The following is a 16,372-nucleotide window of genomic DNA, read 5'->3' as shown; positions in this document are numbered from 1 at the left end:
GTTTGATTTTGAAAGCTAAGGGACTAAGCTGTGGCGGGGGGGGGAGACTTCTAAATGTAAATATATTCTATTAAGTTAAATACAGTCTCAGTTTGATATGAAACAGTGACTGTAAGACTGACTATTCCTTTCCAAATGGTCTATATATTCTACTCCATTTGCATGATGAGAAAAAGGGAATACAAGTATATTACAGATATTAAAGATGGATGTGCCATGGAAAAATAACAGAACAAAACAATATGCTTCAAATAGTTCAGCATGTGAAAATAATACACTAGAGCAATGAAACAACCACAATTGTTTTTTTTTTTAAAGCAACAGATACTAAAAAGGAAGCAGCGAAAACCCACAGGAATCTTCCACCTTATCAAACACCTGCACAGTTCAATGAGAAATCTCCTTTCGTCTTTTATTTTACTTGGCTCCAGTCTCACAGTTCAACACCAGGCAAAGTACCATAAGACAAGAAATGTCATTTAAAACTACCGGATCAAAGTTGCATTTATGATTTAAAAACAACAGGCACACACACACAATATTGCAACAGTTTCTGGAATCCCTATCTGAATACCCAACACTCTTAGATTTCTTCATGTTTTCAACACAATTTTTGCAGAGTAGCACACGGCCATCCTGGACATTTTGAGAATGACTCTTTCATCACTGCAATCCCCCAATTACAGCTTGACCACAATAAGAAATGAATGAAGTCATCGTGCAGATATGAAATTGGAGTATTTTTCAGTTTGTCATCTAACATACTCTCACTTCTCTCAAACAATATAGTGACTTCCCACATTGTCTCCATTATTGCTCCCAAAATAATTCAGATGTACACTAGGCTTTAAGTAAGAGCAGTTTAAACACAAATTTTAAGCTAGTTTCAATGGCTTCAATGAACTTTTCATCAAAACTGAGTTCCAGAACTTTATCTTGTTGCAACAATTTGAAAAACATTTTTAAATGACTAACTAGACTATCAACACAAAAAAATGTGATACAGCAATGTAAGCTTCTACTTTGCAATAGGAAGAATTATTTTTATTTAAAAAATGAAAACTCAAATTTTGAAAAATTCTGTATAACTTCACAGGAACTCCTTAGTATTCATCAATAGTTCTTTTCTATTGTTTTGCAGTACCTCAGTGTAAAACTGTGCTTCAGTTTTAAAGAAAAACCCCAGGGTATGTATACAGGTTTTCTCCTTGCGGTCAGGTCTGACTTTGCCCCTTGGAGATGTGCTGAAATGGTAATTTACTGGTTCTGTTCCGTGCTGGAGGATAGAGCATGCACTATTCCTGCCCTACAGGCTATTATGGGTTTGCATCCTCATAAAATTAAAAAGGGTTTAGCTCAGTTGGTTAGAGCGTGGTGCTACTAATGCCAAACTTGCAGGTTCAATCCCCGTATGGGCTATGCCGAGGGTTGGACTAGATGATCTCCAGAGGTCCCTTCCAACCTTACCATTCTATAAAAGATTATATTTAGTTGTAAAACCACACAGATTCTATGAAAATACGTGTTATCATTTGCTCCTATGCTTAAGATGATATCTATTGTAAAGCTAAGGTGCTGCATGCAATTTCTGCAGAATAGTAAATTTGGCAACACAAGGGAAAAAACTTATGACCTATACCAAATATTTAGAGGGACAATTTCCCTTTAAAGCCACAGACTGGGCCAACTGCACAGGTACATGAGATATACAGCAAGAATGCTAACAGCAGAGTGCTAAAGGTGTCATCAGTAGTGCTGCTGTCACAGGAGGTCCAAGAAATATGCACGGTGAATCATGCAATTTATTGCATGTCAATACTTCCTAGAATGTCAAACTTCCTAGAAGTAATAAATTCAGATTACTATTTTTAAAACAAAAAATTTTTTTAAACAGTCAAACTTTGATAGTCCCATCTTCACAGGTGACAATTAAACTCTTGTCTTGATCCCAAAGTAGGCTACAAGCAAAAAAGAATGTATGTGATTTTTTTCAGTTTAAAAAAAACCTTAAAGATCTCTGCTGTTATCAGGGCAGAACATAACACCTGAAAGGCTTGCCAACAACAAACCTGCAAGCAACAAACAAGGTTGAAGACACTGAAATGAAAAAAATAAGATTTAAAAGCTCTTAAACTATGAAACTCCAAATACAGGCTTGTAAGCACATCCAAATGATCTAGAGAACTGTATGCAAATATGTATTTATCACAAAATCTGGAAGCAGCGTTGAAACTCAAATTACACTTTCAGTCTAGTTTGTCATTCCACTCAAGATCAGGATTACTTCACATAAACTGATTCATTTCTGTGTGTATAGTATAACGTATCTTGAGCATCTCTTTCCTTAATTTCAACCATTTGCATTGCATATTTGCTGCTAACTTCCTAATGCATGAAAATTAAGCACAGTGTTTCCTAACAGGCTTACATCTGCCCATCTAGAAAAATAACGGGTGAATACATTTTCTATTTAACAAAATAAAGGTGAGCAAAGATTGCAAATGGTAACTAAAAACACCCTCCCCATCAACCAAGCAAAATAAACAAACAAACAAACCTCTTAACTGATATTTTTCTTGAGTCAGTTTTGCAACACAGCAAAAGCATACAATAATTCAGGAATGTTCATGTTTTTCATGGCACTACAAAATTGAGCTTTAATATCCACCATTATTAGAAAGGTCAATAATTCCTTGTTTTGAGAACAAATTAAAAATTGTCCATAAAATGGAAGGGTCTTCACAGTTATGATGACTCTGCCAATGATTACAAAGATCTTCTTTTCTTCCAAAGAGCTGTTTGCACAAAATGCAGTTATACCCAGCCTTAGACCAAATTTCAGGTTTTTTGCTCTGTGCCCCACAACCTACACTCTGCATCTCCTTGGCGTCTTCACTGTTTCCTGACTGAGTCATTTCGCTTTTAGATAACACATCAACATTATTTTGATGGTGAAAGTATATCTGCCTTTTCAATTTTGGAAAAGTATAAAACTCCTCCTCATAAGCACTGGACTTTGCTAAACATCTTCTCTCACTGCGCTGTTTCCAGAAGTGAGTTGTGTGTTTGACCAATTCCCCCTTAGATCCTCTAGTTCCTTGCAAAATACCTTCCTTTACTCTTCCCTGGATCTCTTCTCCATGAGAGCACAATAAATGAAACTTCATTTCAGCAAAAGACTGCGCAATAAACTGGCATCGACCACATTTGATCTGTAGTTTTACTTCTCCTGGATTATGGAAAAGATCTTCAAAATTGCATTTATTTCCTCTGTTAAAAAAAAAAGAGGAAATGCAAACTGCTTCAGTATTAGCCACGCACAGAACAGAGATGACAATTTCTATCCACCTAAGTTTTGAGAAGAGATGGTATTTAAACCTATTTTCAGTTAAAAATAGGCATTATTCATACAATACCTAACTTATTAGGACCAGAGAAAAAGAGAAATAAAACAACATTAATCCTAGTTAGGAAATAAATGAAATCAAATGTTATTTAATACCATGAAGTTAAAAAAAATCCTTCCAAACTTAGTCTTTGTAAAAAAACAAACAAAAAAAATTTTAACAACATAAACTTTTATTAAAAGGTTAAATAACATTTTTAGTTCCTGTGTTAGTGAAGTCGATTCAAATACTTCTGCCTGTGTGCTAGAAAAGTAAAAATGAATCTTACTAGAATCTATGAAGAGAAATTGATTGATCTGTTTGCATGGACTGATCTAAAGGCTGTTTACATTAAAATGGATACTACCTCCCACTCCAAGACAGCAACAATAAAATCTCAAGGACTCCTTTTTTCTAGAAGTTACTAATACAGTTTAAAAAATAAATATATATTTAAGTTTAAAAACATAAATATTTTTTAAATATATATATATTTAACTGTGTGTGTGTATATATGTATGTGTGTGTGTATATATACGTGCAATTCACAACTGCACAGCCTGCCTTCATTGGTTCAAGGCAACTCTGCAGGAAGCATATCCATAAAGCTGGCATATTGCTAGTTTAAGTTAAAAGAACTCCACAGAACACCTTCTCATAAAATCTAGAAAAAGGATCACATTAAGGTCCACTAACACAGATCAGACAGGCAAAATGGATAAGGCTGACTGAAATAAAAGCATCCCTGCTTTTTAGGTTTAATACCTTAAATATTTCTGAGCATGTCCCAGCAAATGGAACTATGCAAGCAAACTGTATAAAACTGAGATACTGAGTTGTACTGAGCTTAATAAAGCATATTTCAATGAAAACAGATGCACAGTGAAGCCAAAAAAAAGCTTTTCTACTATCACAGCATTTCTACTGTGTCAAGAAAATTCACCTCAAAATCCTACTGGAGAGAGATGAAAGAATGTCCTATCCATCTTTGTGGTATATATTAGCTTTTTTACTTAGCTAAGTGGTCACAAAAAGAAGCAGTAATCAATGCATACAACTAGCTCACTCACTCCAAAGAAGGAAATGGGATAATGATACTTAATAGGGTAAACAAACTAAAGCTAATACTGAAATATGAATTGCTTTTCATTTCTGACATTTGGTTCACTTTTCCACTGGAGAAGTGGAATATTTACTGTAAAAATACAGTTCAGGTTAATAGAAAAAATATCAGCCATTAGAAATCAACTAAGAAAAATAGAGCCATTGGCAGTTTAGGTATTACTGAAATATAGGCAAAATTAATTCGGATATTCAGGTTTTAGTGATAATTTACAACCAATATATCAACTAAAATATACTGTGTCTAGTGGATTGACTACCTGTCCTAACAAAATATGGAAATCATTAGGAAATCCACTTGGGAAAAAACAGCTGAAAAACACCCAACAGTTTTCATAATGGTGACATTTCTGAATTTCTACTGACAACCTGTTTCTGATTTTCCTTACTTCTACTGAAATCTTGGTTTTATGAACATCTAATTAGTGAAAATACTCACCTCTCTGTTGCTTCTTCTGTCTCTTTCAAATTTGTACCTCTGTTCTTTAAAGCATCTTGCAGCTGTTGCTCACTTGTAGAGGGTTCTGTGCTGATAACAACCCTGTGAACTTCCTTTAGATGGCCAAAGTATACTTTTGCATGGCCAAAAACTTTCGCACAGAACTCACAACACACAAGCTTTTTGGGTCTGCCTTCGTTGTGATGAAGTTTCATATGCGTACTCAGGCTTCCAGAATGAATATATGCTTTCCGGCAAATCCGACAACTGTAAGGCCTTTTGTTGGTATGTGTATTCATATGGTCCTGAAGATGGTGTTTAAACTGGAAGTTGTGGTTACAGACATGACACTTATGCCATGGCTTAGGTACAGCTGAATATACATTTCTACTTAAATCACCTGATTTAGCAGAGGTGGTATCATTATGCTTGTAACTTAAATATTTATTGGGAAGTGAGCTATTTAAAAAAATGCCTTGCTCTAAACGACCAGGAGATTTTGTCTCCACTATTGCTGCAGGAGTCAGTGGTGCAAAAGCCTGTACAACTACCACAGGCTTTGGTCTAATACTACGGTATTTTTTTACTGCCTCTGTTTTTTTGTCTTGAGGTTGCTGAAGATCAACTTTCGCCCTCTCTCTTCCTTCTCTAAACTTATTAACAATGCATTTCCTTCGCTTGGACTGAAAAGCCAACAAATCATCTGGAGTTCTTCTTTTTCTGCTTCTTCTTTTAGAGGACAGACCATTCAATTTTTTAAGACTATCAACATCCACTTTATTGGATGGACAAAAGGTATTTTCTCGAATGGTTTGTCTTTGAACTTGTGTAAATGACACAGATAATCGTTTATCAGATGCTTTGGTAGGAACATGGAAGGTTTTCACCAAAGGTGGTATCTTTTCACATTCAGATCTTAGTGAAGCACCAGATACATCCATAACATTAGAATTTTGCTTAGATTTAGAAAACATTGTATTTTTCACTCTTGAGTAAGGCAGAATAGGAAGTTTTCCTTTTGGTGCAGATGGAGTCAGTTGTATTGCACTGCCAAAAACTGCTGGTGACAGTACAGCGACAGAATTTGTGGGTTTTTCTTTTAGTTTCTCGGACATTGTGAGCGAACTTTTTGTGGTTTCAAAGGCTGTCTTCACAGAGTGTAGACTTAGTTTCATGGGATTACTTGTACTTGCTGGCTTGGTTAAAGAATCTTTAACTTCAGACAGTCCAGAAACATTACCTTCATCAATGTCTGTTTTGTTTAGTAAAGATCCCAATTCCATACATTTGTTTTCATTTAGTAATGCGGCAACTTTAATTTCAGGTGATCCATGGTCTATTGATATCACTTGCTCAGATGTATCTGAATTACTACAAGTTTCAGGATAGTCTTCAGTTAATGCAGTCATAGCGGGAGTCTGTGACAAGATCTGGGATTTGGTAGGAATCTTGTTATTTGCAGGCAGAACAGAGATTTGAGTTGTTTTTCTCTCACCCAGCAATTTATTTCTTACAGACTGGTACCTAGGAATAGGCAGCTTGAGATTTTCAGAAGGGGTCCTGTTTGATTGCTGGATTTGCTGCGTTAGTGCAGGGGTAACATATGGCAAGGCCAAAACAGAAAAAGTCCCTTCATGACCAGCAACCTGCATCACAGCATAGCTTTGTGTTGGTACTACCAACGGTTTAGAAACTGCAGCCGAAATAGGTGTATTTTGTTCAGGTAAAGCTGACTGAAGACAAGAAACCACTCCAGATGTTAAAATTTTCGGTACCATTTTTGGAGCGATGGTCCTAAACTGACTTTTCTTCTGAAAAGTTTGTATGATATCAGAAGGGGATTTGTGTTCATCTGTAATAATAAAATAAAATCCGCAGATATGTAATATAATGTATAGTATTTCTTTTTGAAAAATCACTGATTCAAAAATGAAACTGCTTACAAAGGGTACTATTACATACACACTTATCAAAATATTTAGGTATTTAAACCACTACTAAATTAAGTTTAGAATTGCAAGCTTCTCATGGACAGAGCAAAAACAAACCCTGAAGCAACATGCTTAAATATACATATGCAAACAAACAGTTGTTTAAGCTAATCTTAAAAGGACATTTCCATTCTAGGTTATATACCTAGCGACATTTCAGAACATGTACACCTTTATCTTCTTCTGACCTGGAAAATCTGTACCAGCACGCTGTCAAAATTCAGTTGGAAGAACTAGCATGGACAAGATTTAAACTTTTTATGATGCAGAATTTTTCTAAGCAACCTGCTCTGACCAATCTTTCTACCAGAGTCATTGTATTTTGCAGAGAATTTCTATAACATTTATGATTTGCACTTCTTATTATAGACTAAAGCTTACCTGATGAAGTCTTTAAAAATATCGCTATAGAGTATGAAAACTTGTAATAAAATCAGAGAGGTCTTAAGAGAAGAAGAACTGTTATTAAAAAAAGTAAATCATGCACATCACTGTATTTGAGTGTCATGTGTTTTGACTGCACAATAGGATTGTTGTTGTAATAAGTTATTCAACTATTTTCCTGAAAGATGCAATTTATCTAAGTTATACTATAGTTTTTTGCTGTTTCTACTTGTGTTGGTAAATATCACAAACATTTTTAATAGAGAAGAAAAATGTGAGGATAATTAAGGAAAGAGAAAACTGTAAAATATGTAAAATATAATCTGCATCACGTGGCAAGGGTATATGTTGTCCTTTCATAAACTGCATAAAAAAATTTGATATACAGTTTAATAGTACTACTACCATTTCATATAACAGCCTAATTATCCATTGTTAAATAGACTCTGATGCTTCAACTGGGATCTTTTTTTTTTTCCAGAAAATCTACCTCAATCACTGAAAGTTCATAACCACAAAGATTTCACCATACAGACAATTTGAGGAAGCAACAACATATTTATGAAAAAATCATTTTAAAGAGAGGAATTATATTTGAATGGAAAATTTAAAAATAAATGCTCAAAATCCAAAATATTGCAAACAGGTAATTCAGTAGAAATTTTTGTTCCTTATCAATTAAAAGCCTTGGATTACAAATGCATTTATACATTTTTACAGACCTATAGAGATAACTGTGAATTATTATCAACACTGCAAACTAAAATAGCTTTATCCTGATACTGGATGTTCTTCACAGACATTATACACTTTGCAAAACACACTGTTAAGTTACAGAGCTACCACATTTTGTGATGAGAAGTCCCAGACAGAAATATGTGTACACACATCATATGCACAAGTACTGCAAATCCACGGCTTTGGGGACAGGCTAGATCTACTGAGAAGCATATATAAACCATACATTTCATATGTAATAGGTCTGAAGCTTCTCATAGCTGACCTACTACATGCTTCAGGAGTAACTATGCACAGCATAAACCTTAGATCCCTTTATTGCTACCTGCAGCATCAATCTATCATGCATCTTCTTGATCCAATTAAATGAAACTATCGGGTACTAACTATACTTTTTGTATTCTCAGACCTGTAGAGATGTCTAGAATTTTCAGATATCCTATGCAGATTATTGTACCTTTGGAAATTCTGCACAAACAGAGATACCTATAAATAGGGATAAAACCAAGTCTAGCAAGTTTGCACAATCTGGAAAAAGCAGGAGGTACGGCAACTTTAAAATTGTGTTAGTTTTTCTCACTACAATCATTTTTGTTCTACAAAAGCTAGGAGTATCCAGTATTTTTCACTAATAACTAGTATCTTCCAATTTTCAAACACTATAAAAAAATTTTTTTTCAACTGCTAACATTGTTTATAACATCCAGATCTTTTGTTTTCTATCTTCTTGTTACCACTTTTAAGGAAACATTTCAGGAGTTTCTGAGAAGTATAATATAATGATGTATAATAATAAAGTCATTACCAAACCGGACCCTGAACTTCAAAGCTAGCAACAGGTCAAACTGTACAGCTTACATACAGCAGATAACATAAATATATTTTGGTTTTAGGGCTTTCCAGATTATCCTTGCCATAACACCGATGTTAAAGACTTTTTCCAAAACAGCAAATATTCAGCTTGTCACAATACTCAAGACAAAGTAGCTTCCACCCTCTCTTCATGTTTGGGTTGTACCACTCCCTTTTTGCCTCAAAATCTCATTCAATGATTTACACAAACTCATCAGGAAAGTCAGTACTTCAGAAGACTGCTACCCTTGTTTCTTTATATTCCAAGTTACAAGGCACCTGGTCTCCAAACAAAGACAGCAAATGATGCATCCACAGCAAAAATTCCATTGCCTCCTCAACTCACATGTCTTCTACAGAAGTCTAGAAATGGTAGTTGAAGTACTACCAAGGAATGGTTAATTCGAGATTAGGAGAAACATTTGTACAAATAATGCATTACAACAGCTTTAAAAATGCACATGTTTCTCAAATTCATGAACTCGCCATTGCAAATTTAGGCACTAAAATCACTTTTATTTATAGACAATCTCTCTACATAAATCCTGAGTACTCCACAAGAAATTAGCATTTTAGAAGCTAAGACCTTCTAGAGTATCAACCACAAAATGCTCTTTGAAACAAGGTCCTTTTAAATCAACATTCCTTTTATGTAGTTATTATAATATTAAGCACTGATATAGCTATTTGAAAATGGATTTTTATACAAACACTCTATTTTTCAATGTGTGTAATTTTATCATAAATATTTCTTCCAGGCAAGTTATCTTTGGTCTCCGCCTTGACTTTTCTTTTTTTTTTTTTTTTTTTTTTGCCAAGTTTACATTAGACAGTTTAATGAAGAAATATTCATTGGAGTGTCTCTGGTATGCAAAGGACACTCAGCTCTGTATTTCCCTCTCATCTAACACATCTGCAGTAGTTAAGCAGCTTAGCCGGTGTCTAAATATAGAGATGAGCTAGATGCAGACTAGTTTTCTGAGGATCCTTCAGATCCACTATGATTTTGCTTGTAGATTTGGGAAAGTTAACTAGAAGAAGTAATAAAAGATTATTTAGCTTTCTGAATCAGGGAAGACACCCAACAGATTCACAGTTTGGAGGTCCTACAGGTTCCTATCCACAACATCCGATGATCTGTGACCACGAATATTTCTTCCATTTACACTTGGCTAAGAATTTCAATTCGATATAGAGATCACTATAGTAATTCCTATCTTTGCCCCCTTAACACTGGATGATTTGAACAGACTCTGGCTGGCACTAGAGCAGAAGGCCAAAAGGAAACTTAATCTGCATCTTTCAGGGACATTCTACTTGTGGCTTCAGTCGTGACCTGAAGAACAGCTTTCACACCTGTGCAAACACATGAAGTTTTTATATCCAAGAAGGGGGATTTTCAGTCAAGGCACTGCAATGGCATTCTTGAGGATGACCCTTGGTTTTAGGCCACTGTCTTTTTATAAGCCATAGTCCCTTACTGGAAAGCAACAATTTTTATAGCTTCTCCAAAACTCTCATTAAAAATAAAGGAAATGATGAACTCATTAGATTTAATCTCTGAATGGTTTGAGGCTCACTTTTAACTGATGTTTTTAATATTTCAAGTATGAATGCAATCAGAGCAACAGGCGGACACCTCTAATTAAGCACAAGGTTAAACCAAATACTAACCAACCCATTTATTTTAAAAGTGTCTGCCGAATGATTAACCATTACCACACCACTACATCAAAGTATCAGCTCAGTCTGATACTGCAGAATGTGCTAAGTTTTCCCCATTTCTAAACTGTCTTAGAATTGCATAGGACTGGCCAATGATACACCAACAAAAATCAAAGTTCCTGAGAAGCCATGATATAGCCATGTTGGAAAGAGTCCTCTGGCGGAATGAAAGTCTTGCACAGGACTGCTGTTCATCTGTGATCCCCTTTCCTTCACGAGAGTCACTCTAGTCCAGTCTAGCCTATTCTGCTTCTTTTTGTATCTCTCTCAATTTATTCTGCCTTTATGTAAAGCATGTTTCATCGGTGAACTCAGATATTGTAGGAAATGTGTGAAAAGATACCATTTTCCCCACTAATACGACCTATTTCAAACCTAAAGGAAACACCAAGATGCCAAAAACCAATGTGAACTGGTGTTAAATTTTTAATACACTTTGTAAGCCTACCTTGCTTGTCCAGGTGTATACTTAATGTGTACAACCAGACAAATGACAGAAAATAATATAAAAGAATGATCATCTTGTTTTGAAGGGAAAGGCAGAATACAAACAAGAAAGATTAATGAAATATTTTATAAAATACATTTTTATGTTGTTGAGTCATTTGCTAGCTTGAAAGGAAAAATACATTCTCTGGGAAACAAAAAAAATGTGTAACAATTCTCTAATAGACAATACTAAATCAATTTGGGTCGATGCTAATTAATTGTTACATTCTGCCAGATCTCCATACACACTAAATACCTGTGGATACTGTCTTTCCAGCACAAGTTTCTTGTTTTTGCTGACCCAGCATTCTTTGTTGGACACAATGTTTCTCTGCAGGATTAGCATGCAAAAAAACACCACCTGCAAAAGTGCTTCAGTCAGTTATAAATAGAATTCAGGACAAAAACAAAACAAAACAAGCAAACAAAACCCCCCAAACCCAACATTGTCTTCTAGCTAATGCGTTAAGAAAGTTAATGCTTCTTGCTCTTTGAATTTTTCTCTTCTTAAAAATCATTTTAAAATCTAATATATTACATGCCAAATACAGGATGATACTTTAAAAAAAGGAATAAAGCTGGTTAATGCAGTAAACAGATGGGATGTTTTAACTTCACTGTCATGGCAGACAGACAACAGTACCAAAACAATAAGCTCAAAAAAATGAAGTTTCAAGTAGCTTTAATAAGATTTTTATAGGAACTAAATTCTATGCCAATTTACACTTTCCACAATATGGAAATTAAATTTGGCCTTCTATGTTCAAAACTGGTTTTGTTGCACACCTATAAAAATCAGTAGCAAAGCCTATAGATTAGAATTGTCCAAAACTAGACATTATAAGAATCTATTTTTGGCTGTTTATAACCTTGTCAAATATTAACCATCTGGATGGTATATTCTATATTAGGTATCTGCCTTAGACAATTTTCTAAAATAAATTTTACCAGATCACGTCAGCTGTCCCAGGTATGTCTCCATTTAAACCAAGAATAATCTAGTAATACATCTGTGCATTAGAGGAAGACCTTGATATTTGACACAGCAGCATCTTGTTTCTCTAAAAAGCTGCCCAAATTTGGCAAAGCTGTAAGCTCTTGGCATGTGTTCAATGTGTTCATGTGTACTTTAAGTAACTAATTTTTCCAATGATTACTTTCTATTGAACATGCTCTTGCCTCAGAACGAGCTGGATTTTTCCTAAAACTACAACCATTAAGTCCAAACATCCAAGCTGAAACAGGGAAATGGCCTCTCCTTAGCTCTTAACTGCTAGGCTCAGATAGTGTTAAAGAGAAACTAGGGTATTAAAGGGTGTTAAAGGGAAACTAGGGCTCACAGAGTGAACAGGAAAAAGAAAATTAAAAATGAGATTTGGAAAACATCTTGGAAAAATACTCAGGGTAGGTTATGAGTACTAAAGGAAGACTATTAAGATGGGTAAGGAACATTACTATTGCATGTATTTGAAAGCAGTATTTAAGCCACCGGGGGAACCTTACATCTTGGCATTTCTTACCTTTTTAGTGCTAGATTTTTTATGAGTAATAAAATCATTTCTACGCAGGCATTCTTTTATGCAATGTAATAGATTAGAAAAATCAACAATGTAATAAAGTGTTCCAATACAAGATTAGAAAACCACAGTACATCATTCGCACACATTCTAAGATACAAAATGTACAAATATGCTTAGAAAACAATGTGTTCTGTATATCACAGGAGGAAAAAGATCAAGTTGTTAAAATTCTAAATAGGAAACTAGACCTCTTTAAATTTACACATAATTAATTCTGATTTAAGAATCAGTGTAATTTGCTCGTTGTGCACTCAGCATTTTACCTTTTAGAAAGGCCTTCCGTGTTTTAAAGTCTGCGCATGTTTATTATGTGAAGGGATTAGGATTATAGTGATTTGCAAGAAATTCTATGAGCAGTGGGATACTTACTAGATTCCATAAATAGTCTTCAACAGTCTCTTCTTAGCAAAAGAGAACATTTCAACAGAAAAAGTTAGAAAGTAAAAATGTTTTGAACATTAACTGGACTCCATTAAAGCAGACACTCAACCTTAAAATTTTTAATGACATTTTTCAGTGTGGGAATAAACTAAGTCTATTTTTGGCATGCACAGTGGTAGTCACTTTGGAGGGATAACTCATACAGTAATCCAAGATCATGCGTACACAGTTCATATTTAGGGAAGTTTTTCAATTTCCTGTCTAATCCAGTTCCTTTTTTCCTGCATAGATCCTTTTTGCACTACTAACCATATAATAACACATGCCAAAGTTTATACATATCTGAATTTCAAAAAATACTATCCAATATAACTTCTATGAAAAAAAGGAAAAAAAATATTAAAAATCTATACTGTTAGATAACTCTACTTTCTTAGTTTGCAGAAATGCTTTCCTCTGTTTTTTGAAAGTTTTTTTGAATACACAGAAGTTGCTTCATTACTTAGTTTCTTTCTGCAGTTCAGAATTCTTTCTGCAAATACAACCTCTCTGCTCTCAGAGAAAATTGTTCTGCCAAACTATATCCACACAAGAGTACCTCTGTGAATCAAAAGTTAACACATCAAGAAATTACTGTATTTAGATGCTATATTACCAATATTAGAAAAACCAATAGTCTAACACACCATTCTGTATTTCCCATCCAAGGAAAAAAGCTTTACTGTAGATTTTAAATACTTAAAGGCTTTGTAGCAGTCTTCAACTTTTACCTCTCTGTATTGTTCCCAACACAAATAACTTTTCAAATACATACAAAATGCTATTTCTGTGTAGGATAACAAGCAGCCAACAGCTCTGGGGTAAACTTTAAGGATTTTATATCAAGTATGCTATTAGCCACACCTGAGTAAATCAATATTCTAAAGCAACATCTTACATAAAGCATGTGGCAATGCAAGGCTTAACACAACCTTGTACAGAAAGGCCATCTCTGTGCTCCTGCATAAAGGGGGGGAAAGTCCTGAAGAATCTTTCCTAGCAGTCAGAATGTCTACATAAGAAATTTTTAAATACTCCTTTGCAATGAATTTGGAATACATTTATTAGCAGATCCACCTATTCTTTTAGCACTTCTCACATACTCGAGAACTTTCAAAGCATTTCATGCTATTGAAGGCACAGCTTCTCAAGTTATAAGCCACTCGTTTCATATCAAGATTAAAATAATTAAAAGGTTTTAAGCTAATCAAAATATTTTAAAATCAAGAAATGAAAATTGTTGTGAAAAGAGCTAGATAAAGCATCTGTAATTATCAGTACCATTTTCCATCTTTATAAAGAATATGTACACTGATGCTCAGATTTTTGTCACTACTCTGACAGTAAAAGAATTTGGGAAAAAGGTTTTATACAGATAAATCTATGGGTAGGGGACAGTGCATAGCCTCTGCAATCAGAGAAGTCACTCTCAAAGGAAAAAGCACTGCTTCTTCTTTGCTGTTTGAGAATTTCTGTCCGAGAGATAAACTATTATACACACGATCAAAGACAGTGTGTTTCAGCTTCGATGTACCAATACTAGTTTCAACAATCAACCATATAAGACTTCAAGTGCACCTTATTTAGAAACTACGATGCTCCCACAGGCCTCGGCTGAGCAGAAAAGAAACAATTCTGGTAGCACTGCAGTTCCTGTGTTCTATCTTTGGGGTTTTTTGCCTCGTCATTCTACCCAAAGCAGAATGCCATCCCTGGAGATTTGCAAAGCTCAGCTTTAGTGACACAACCACTTGGGGGAACTAATTGTTCAGAAAATAGCTAAAGGGAGGTGATGCAAGCGATGGTCCCTGAATTCACAAGCTTGCAGTGGCATTGTGTATATGACTGATACTTTGGAAGGTGGGTACCAACAGAAGATTTGAAAGAAAAGACTGAAACTAGTCTTTAAAAAATTATTTTCTGAGAGAATTCCCAGCTGAAATGTCTTAAAATGACCTTCAGGAAAGAAACAGACCTAAACAGTAATTCATTCCTTGTAAACTTGATGCAAATGTAAAACTCTTTTAAAAATGCCTATGAAGATCACAACAGCCTGGACAAGTTCTTTATACATCTAATATTGGTGCTAATTAATAAACCTATTTTTTCTTGAGGTGCAGGAAACAATGGCCAGGTCAGCTATGAAAATGAAGGCAGAATTCTTCAGAAAATATGCAGCACAGAAAGGTCAAGTAGAACCATTATATGAATAAGTCATGAAATACTTTCTGACTAGAATCTTGCTCCCCTTTCAAATAAGCTGAGAATAAAATCAATCTTTGTTTTCCTGGGAATCCAGTCCCACTCCTCGGGATAGAAAATCTCTGCCTTTGATTACAGTAAGGGAATTATGCCTCTTACTCCCAAAATTTATTTTTTTTTACAAATAGAGATATAAAAATATAGAGCATTATGGGAAGAAGAGTGAAACTGTAAGTCATTTTATGAAGTTTCCCTTTTTATGTGAAAATCAACGCACTTGTTTCTGAAGAGGAAACACAGGAAAAAACAAACAATTCATAGACCACTTTGACTTATGGACTCTTAACAGAGCAAATTTATATAATCCAAGGCATTAAAAACACCTTTAAGGTGACTTTTGTACTACAAACCTAGGGAAGTGCTCCCTCATTAAAGATGAGCAGAGGATGAGAAGACTTAATGGTCAGACTTTGCTTGTCCTATTGTGAAAGTTTTCTGTATGAGCACACAGTTTATCAACTGCAAAGAAAGCGTAGACTACATAACACACTGTTAAATTTAGATTCCTTGGAGAGTATTTCTGAGAGATTCTGTAAATAGTTCATTTCTTCTGAAAGTCACCTGGGTGATTTAACTTTCAAATGTGGAATTCTCTACCCAGGGCTCTTGTGTTTCCTTAGTGGCTCCCCTTTTCCTTTTTCATGATGAAAAATTCTTTGGAAAAAGACCACACAGCTCTGGTTGAGATGTGCAAAACATTGTCACCTGTAGTCAATTGCACAAAAGGATTAAAACAAAAATAAAGATTAGAGGATCTACTCAGTACTTCAAACAGATGTATTTTTTCAAAGACAGACACAGCTCCTGTAAAGCACATAAAGGCTTAAACATCTTCAGAAAGACTATGGTCCTAAGGCAACATGACTTTTTAGAACATATAAAAATTACCACTTTCTGCTGAACCTGAACATATCTAGGCCACCCTGGCATTAGGATGCAGAAGAGAATAATTTAAACAAGCATCCAAATGCTTTTTCCCCCTGT

At 34.8% G+C, this 16,372-nt stretch overlaps 1 protein-coding gene across 8 annotated transcripts in view; it reads right to left on the bottom strand.

The window, feature by feature from the left end:
• Positions 1-284: 284 nt before the first annotated feature.
• The window catches only part of ZNF438 (zinc finger protein 438), a 59,360-nt gene continuing 43,272 nt past the window's right edge, over positions 285-16,372 (bottom strand). For 5 of the 8 annotated variants that reach the window (XM_062568949.1, XM_062568952.1, XM_062568951.1 and 2 more), the window contains 3 exons: positions 11,383-11,487; positions 4,948-6,799; positions 285-3,270 (listed from right to left, as the gene is read on the bottom strand). In XM_062568949.1, coding sequence (XP_062424933.1) covers positions 2,658-3,270; positions 4,948-6,799; positions 11,383-11,487 — 2,570 coding nt within the window. In that variant the 3' untranslated portion in view covers positions 285-2,657. Of the gene's footprint in view, positions 3,271-4,947; positions 6,800-11,382; positions 11,488-13,075; positions 13,108-15,949; positions 15,998-16,372 lie in introns of those variants that run through there. The other 3 variants (XM_062568954.1, XM_062568955.1, XM_062568956.1) reach the window with 3 other exon arrangements.

This window comes from Rhea pennata, chromosome 2 (genome assembly GCF_028389875.1).
Source record: "Rhea pennata isolate bPtePen1 chromosome 2, bPtePen1.pri, whole genome shotgun sequence".
Lineage (NCBI taxonomy): Eukaryota > Metazoa > Chordata > Aves > Rheiformes > Rheidae > Rhea > Rhea pennata.
Note: the sequence above shows the minus strand (reverse complement) of the source record. Positions and strands in the feature narration are given on the sequence as shown.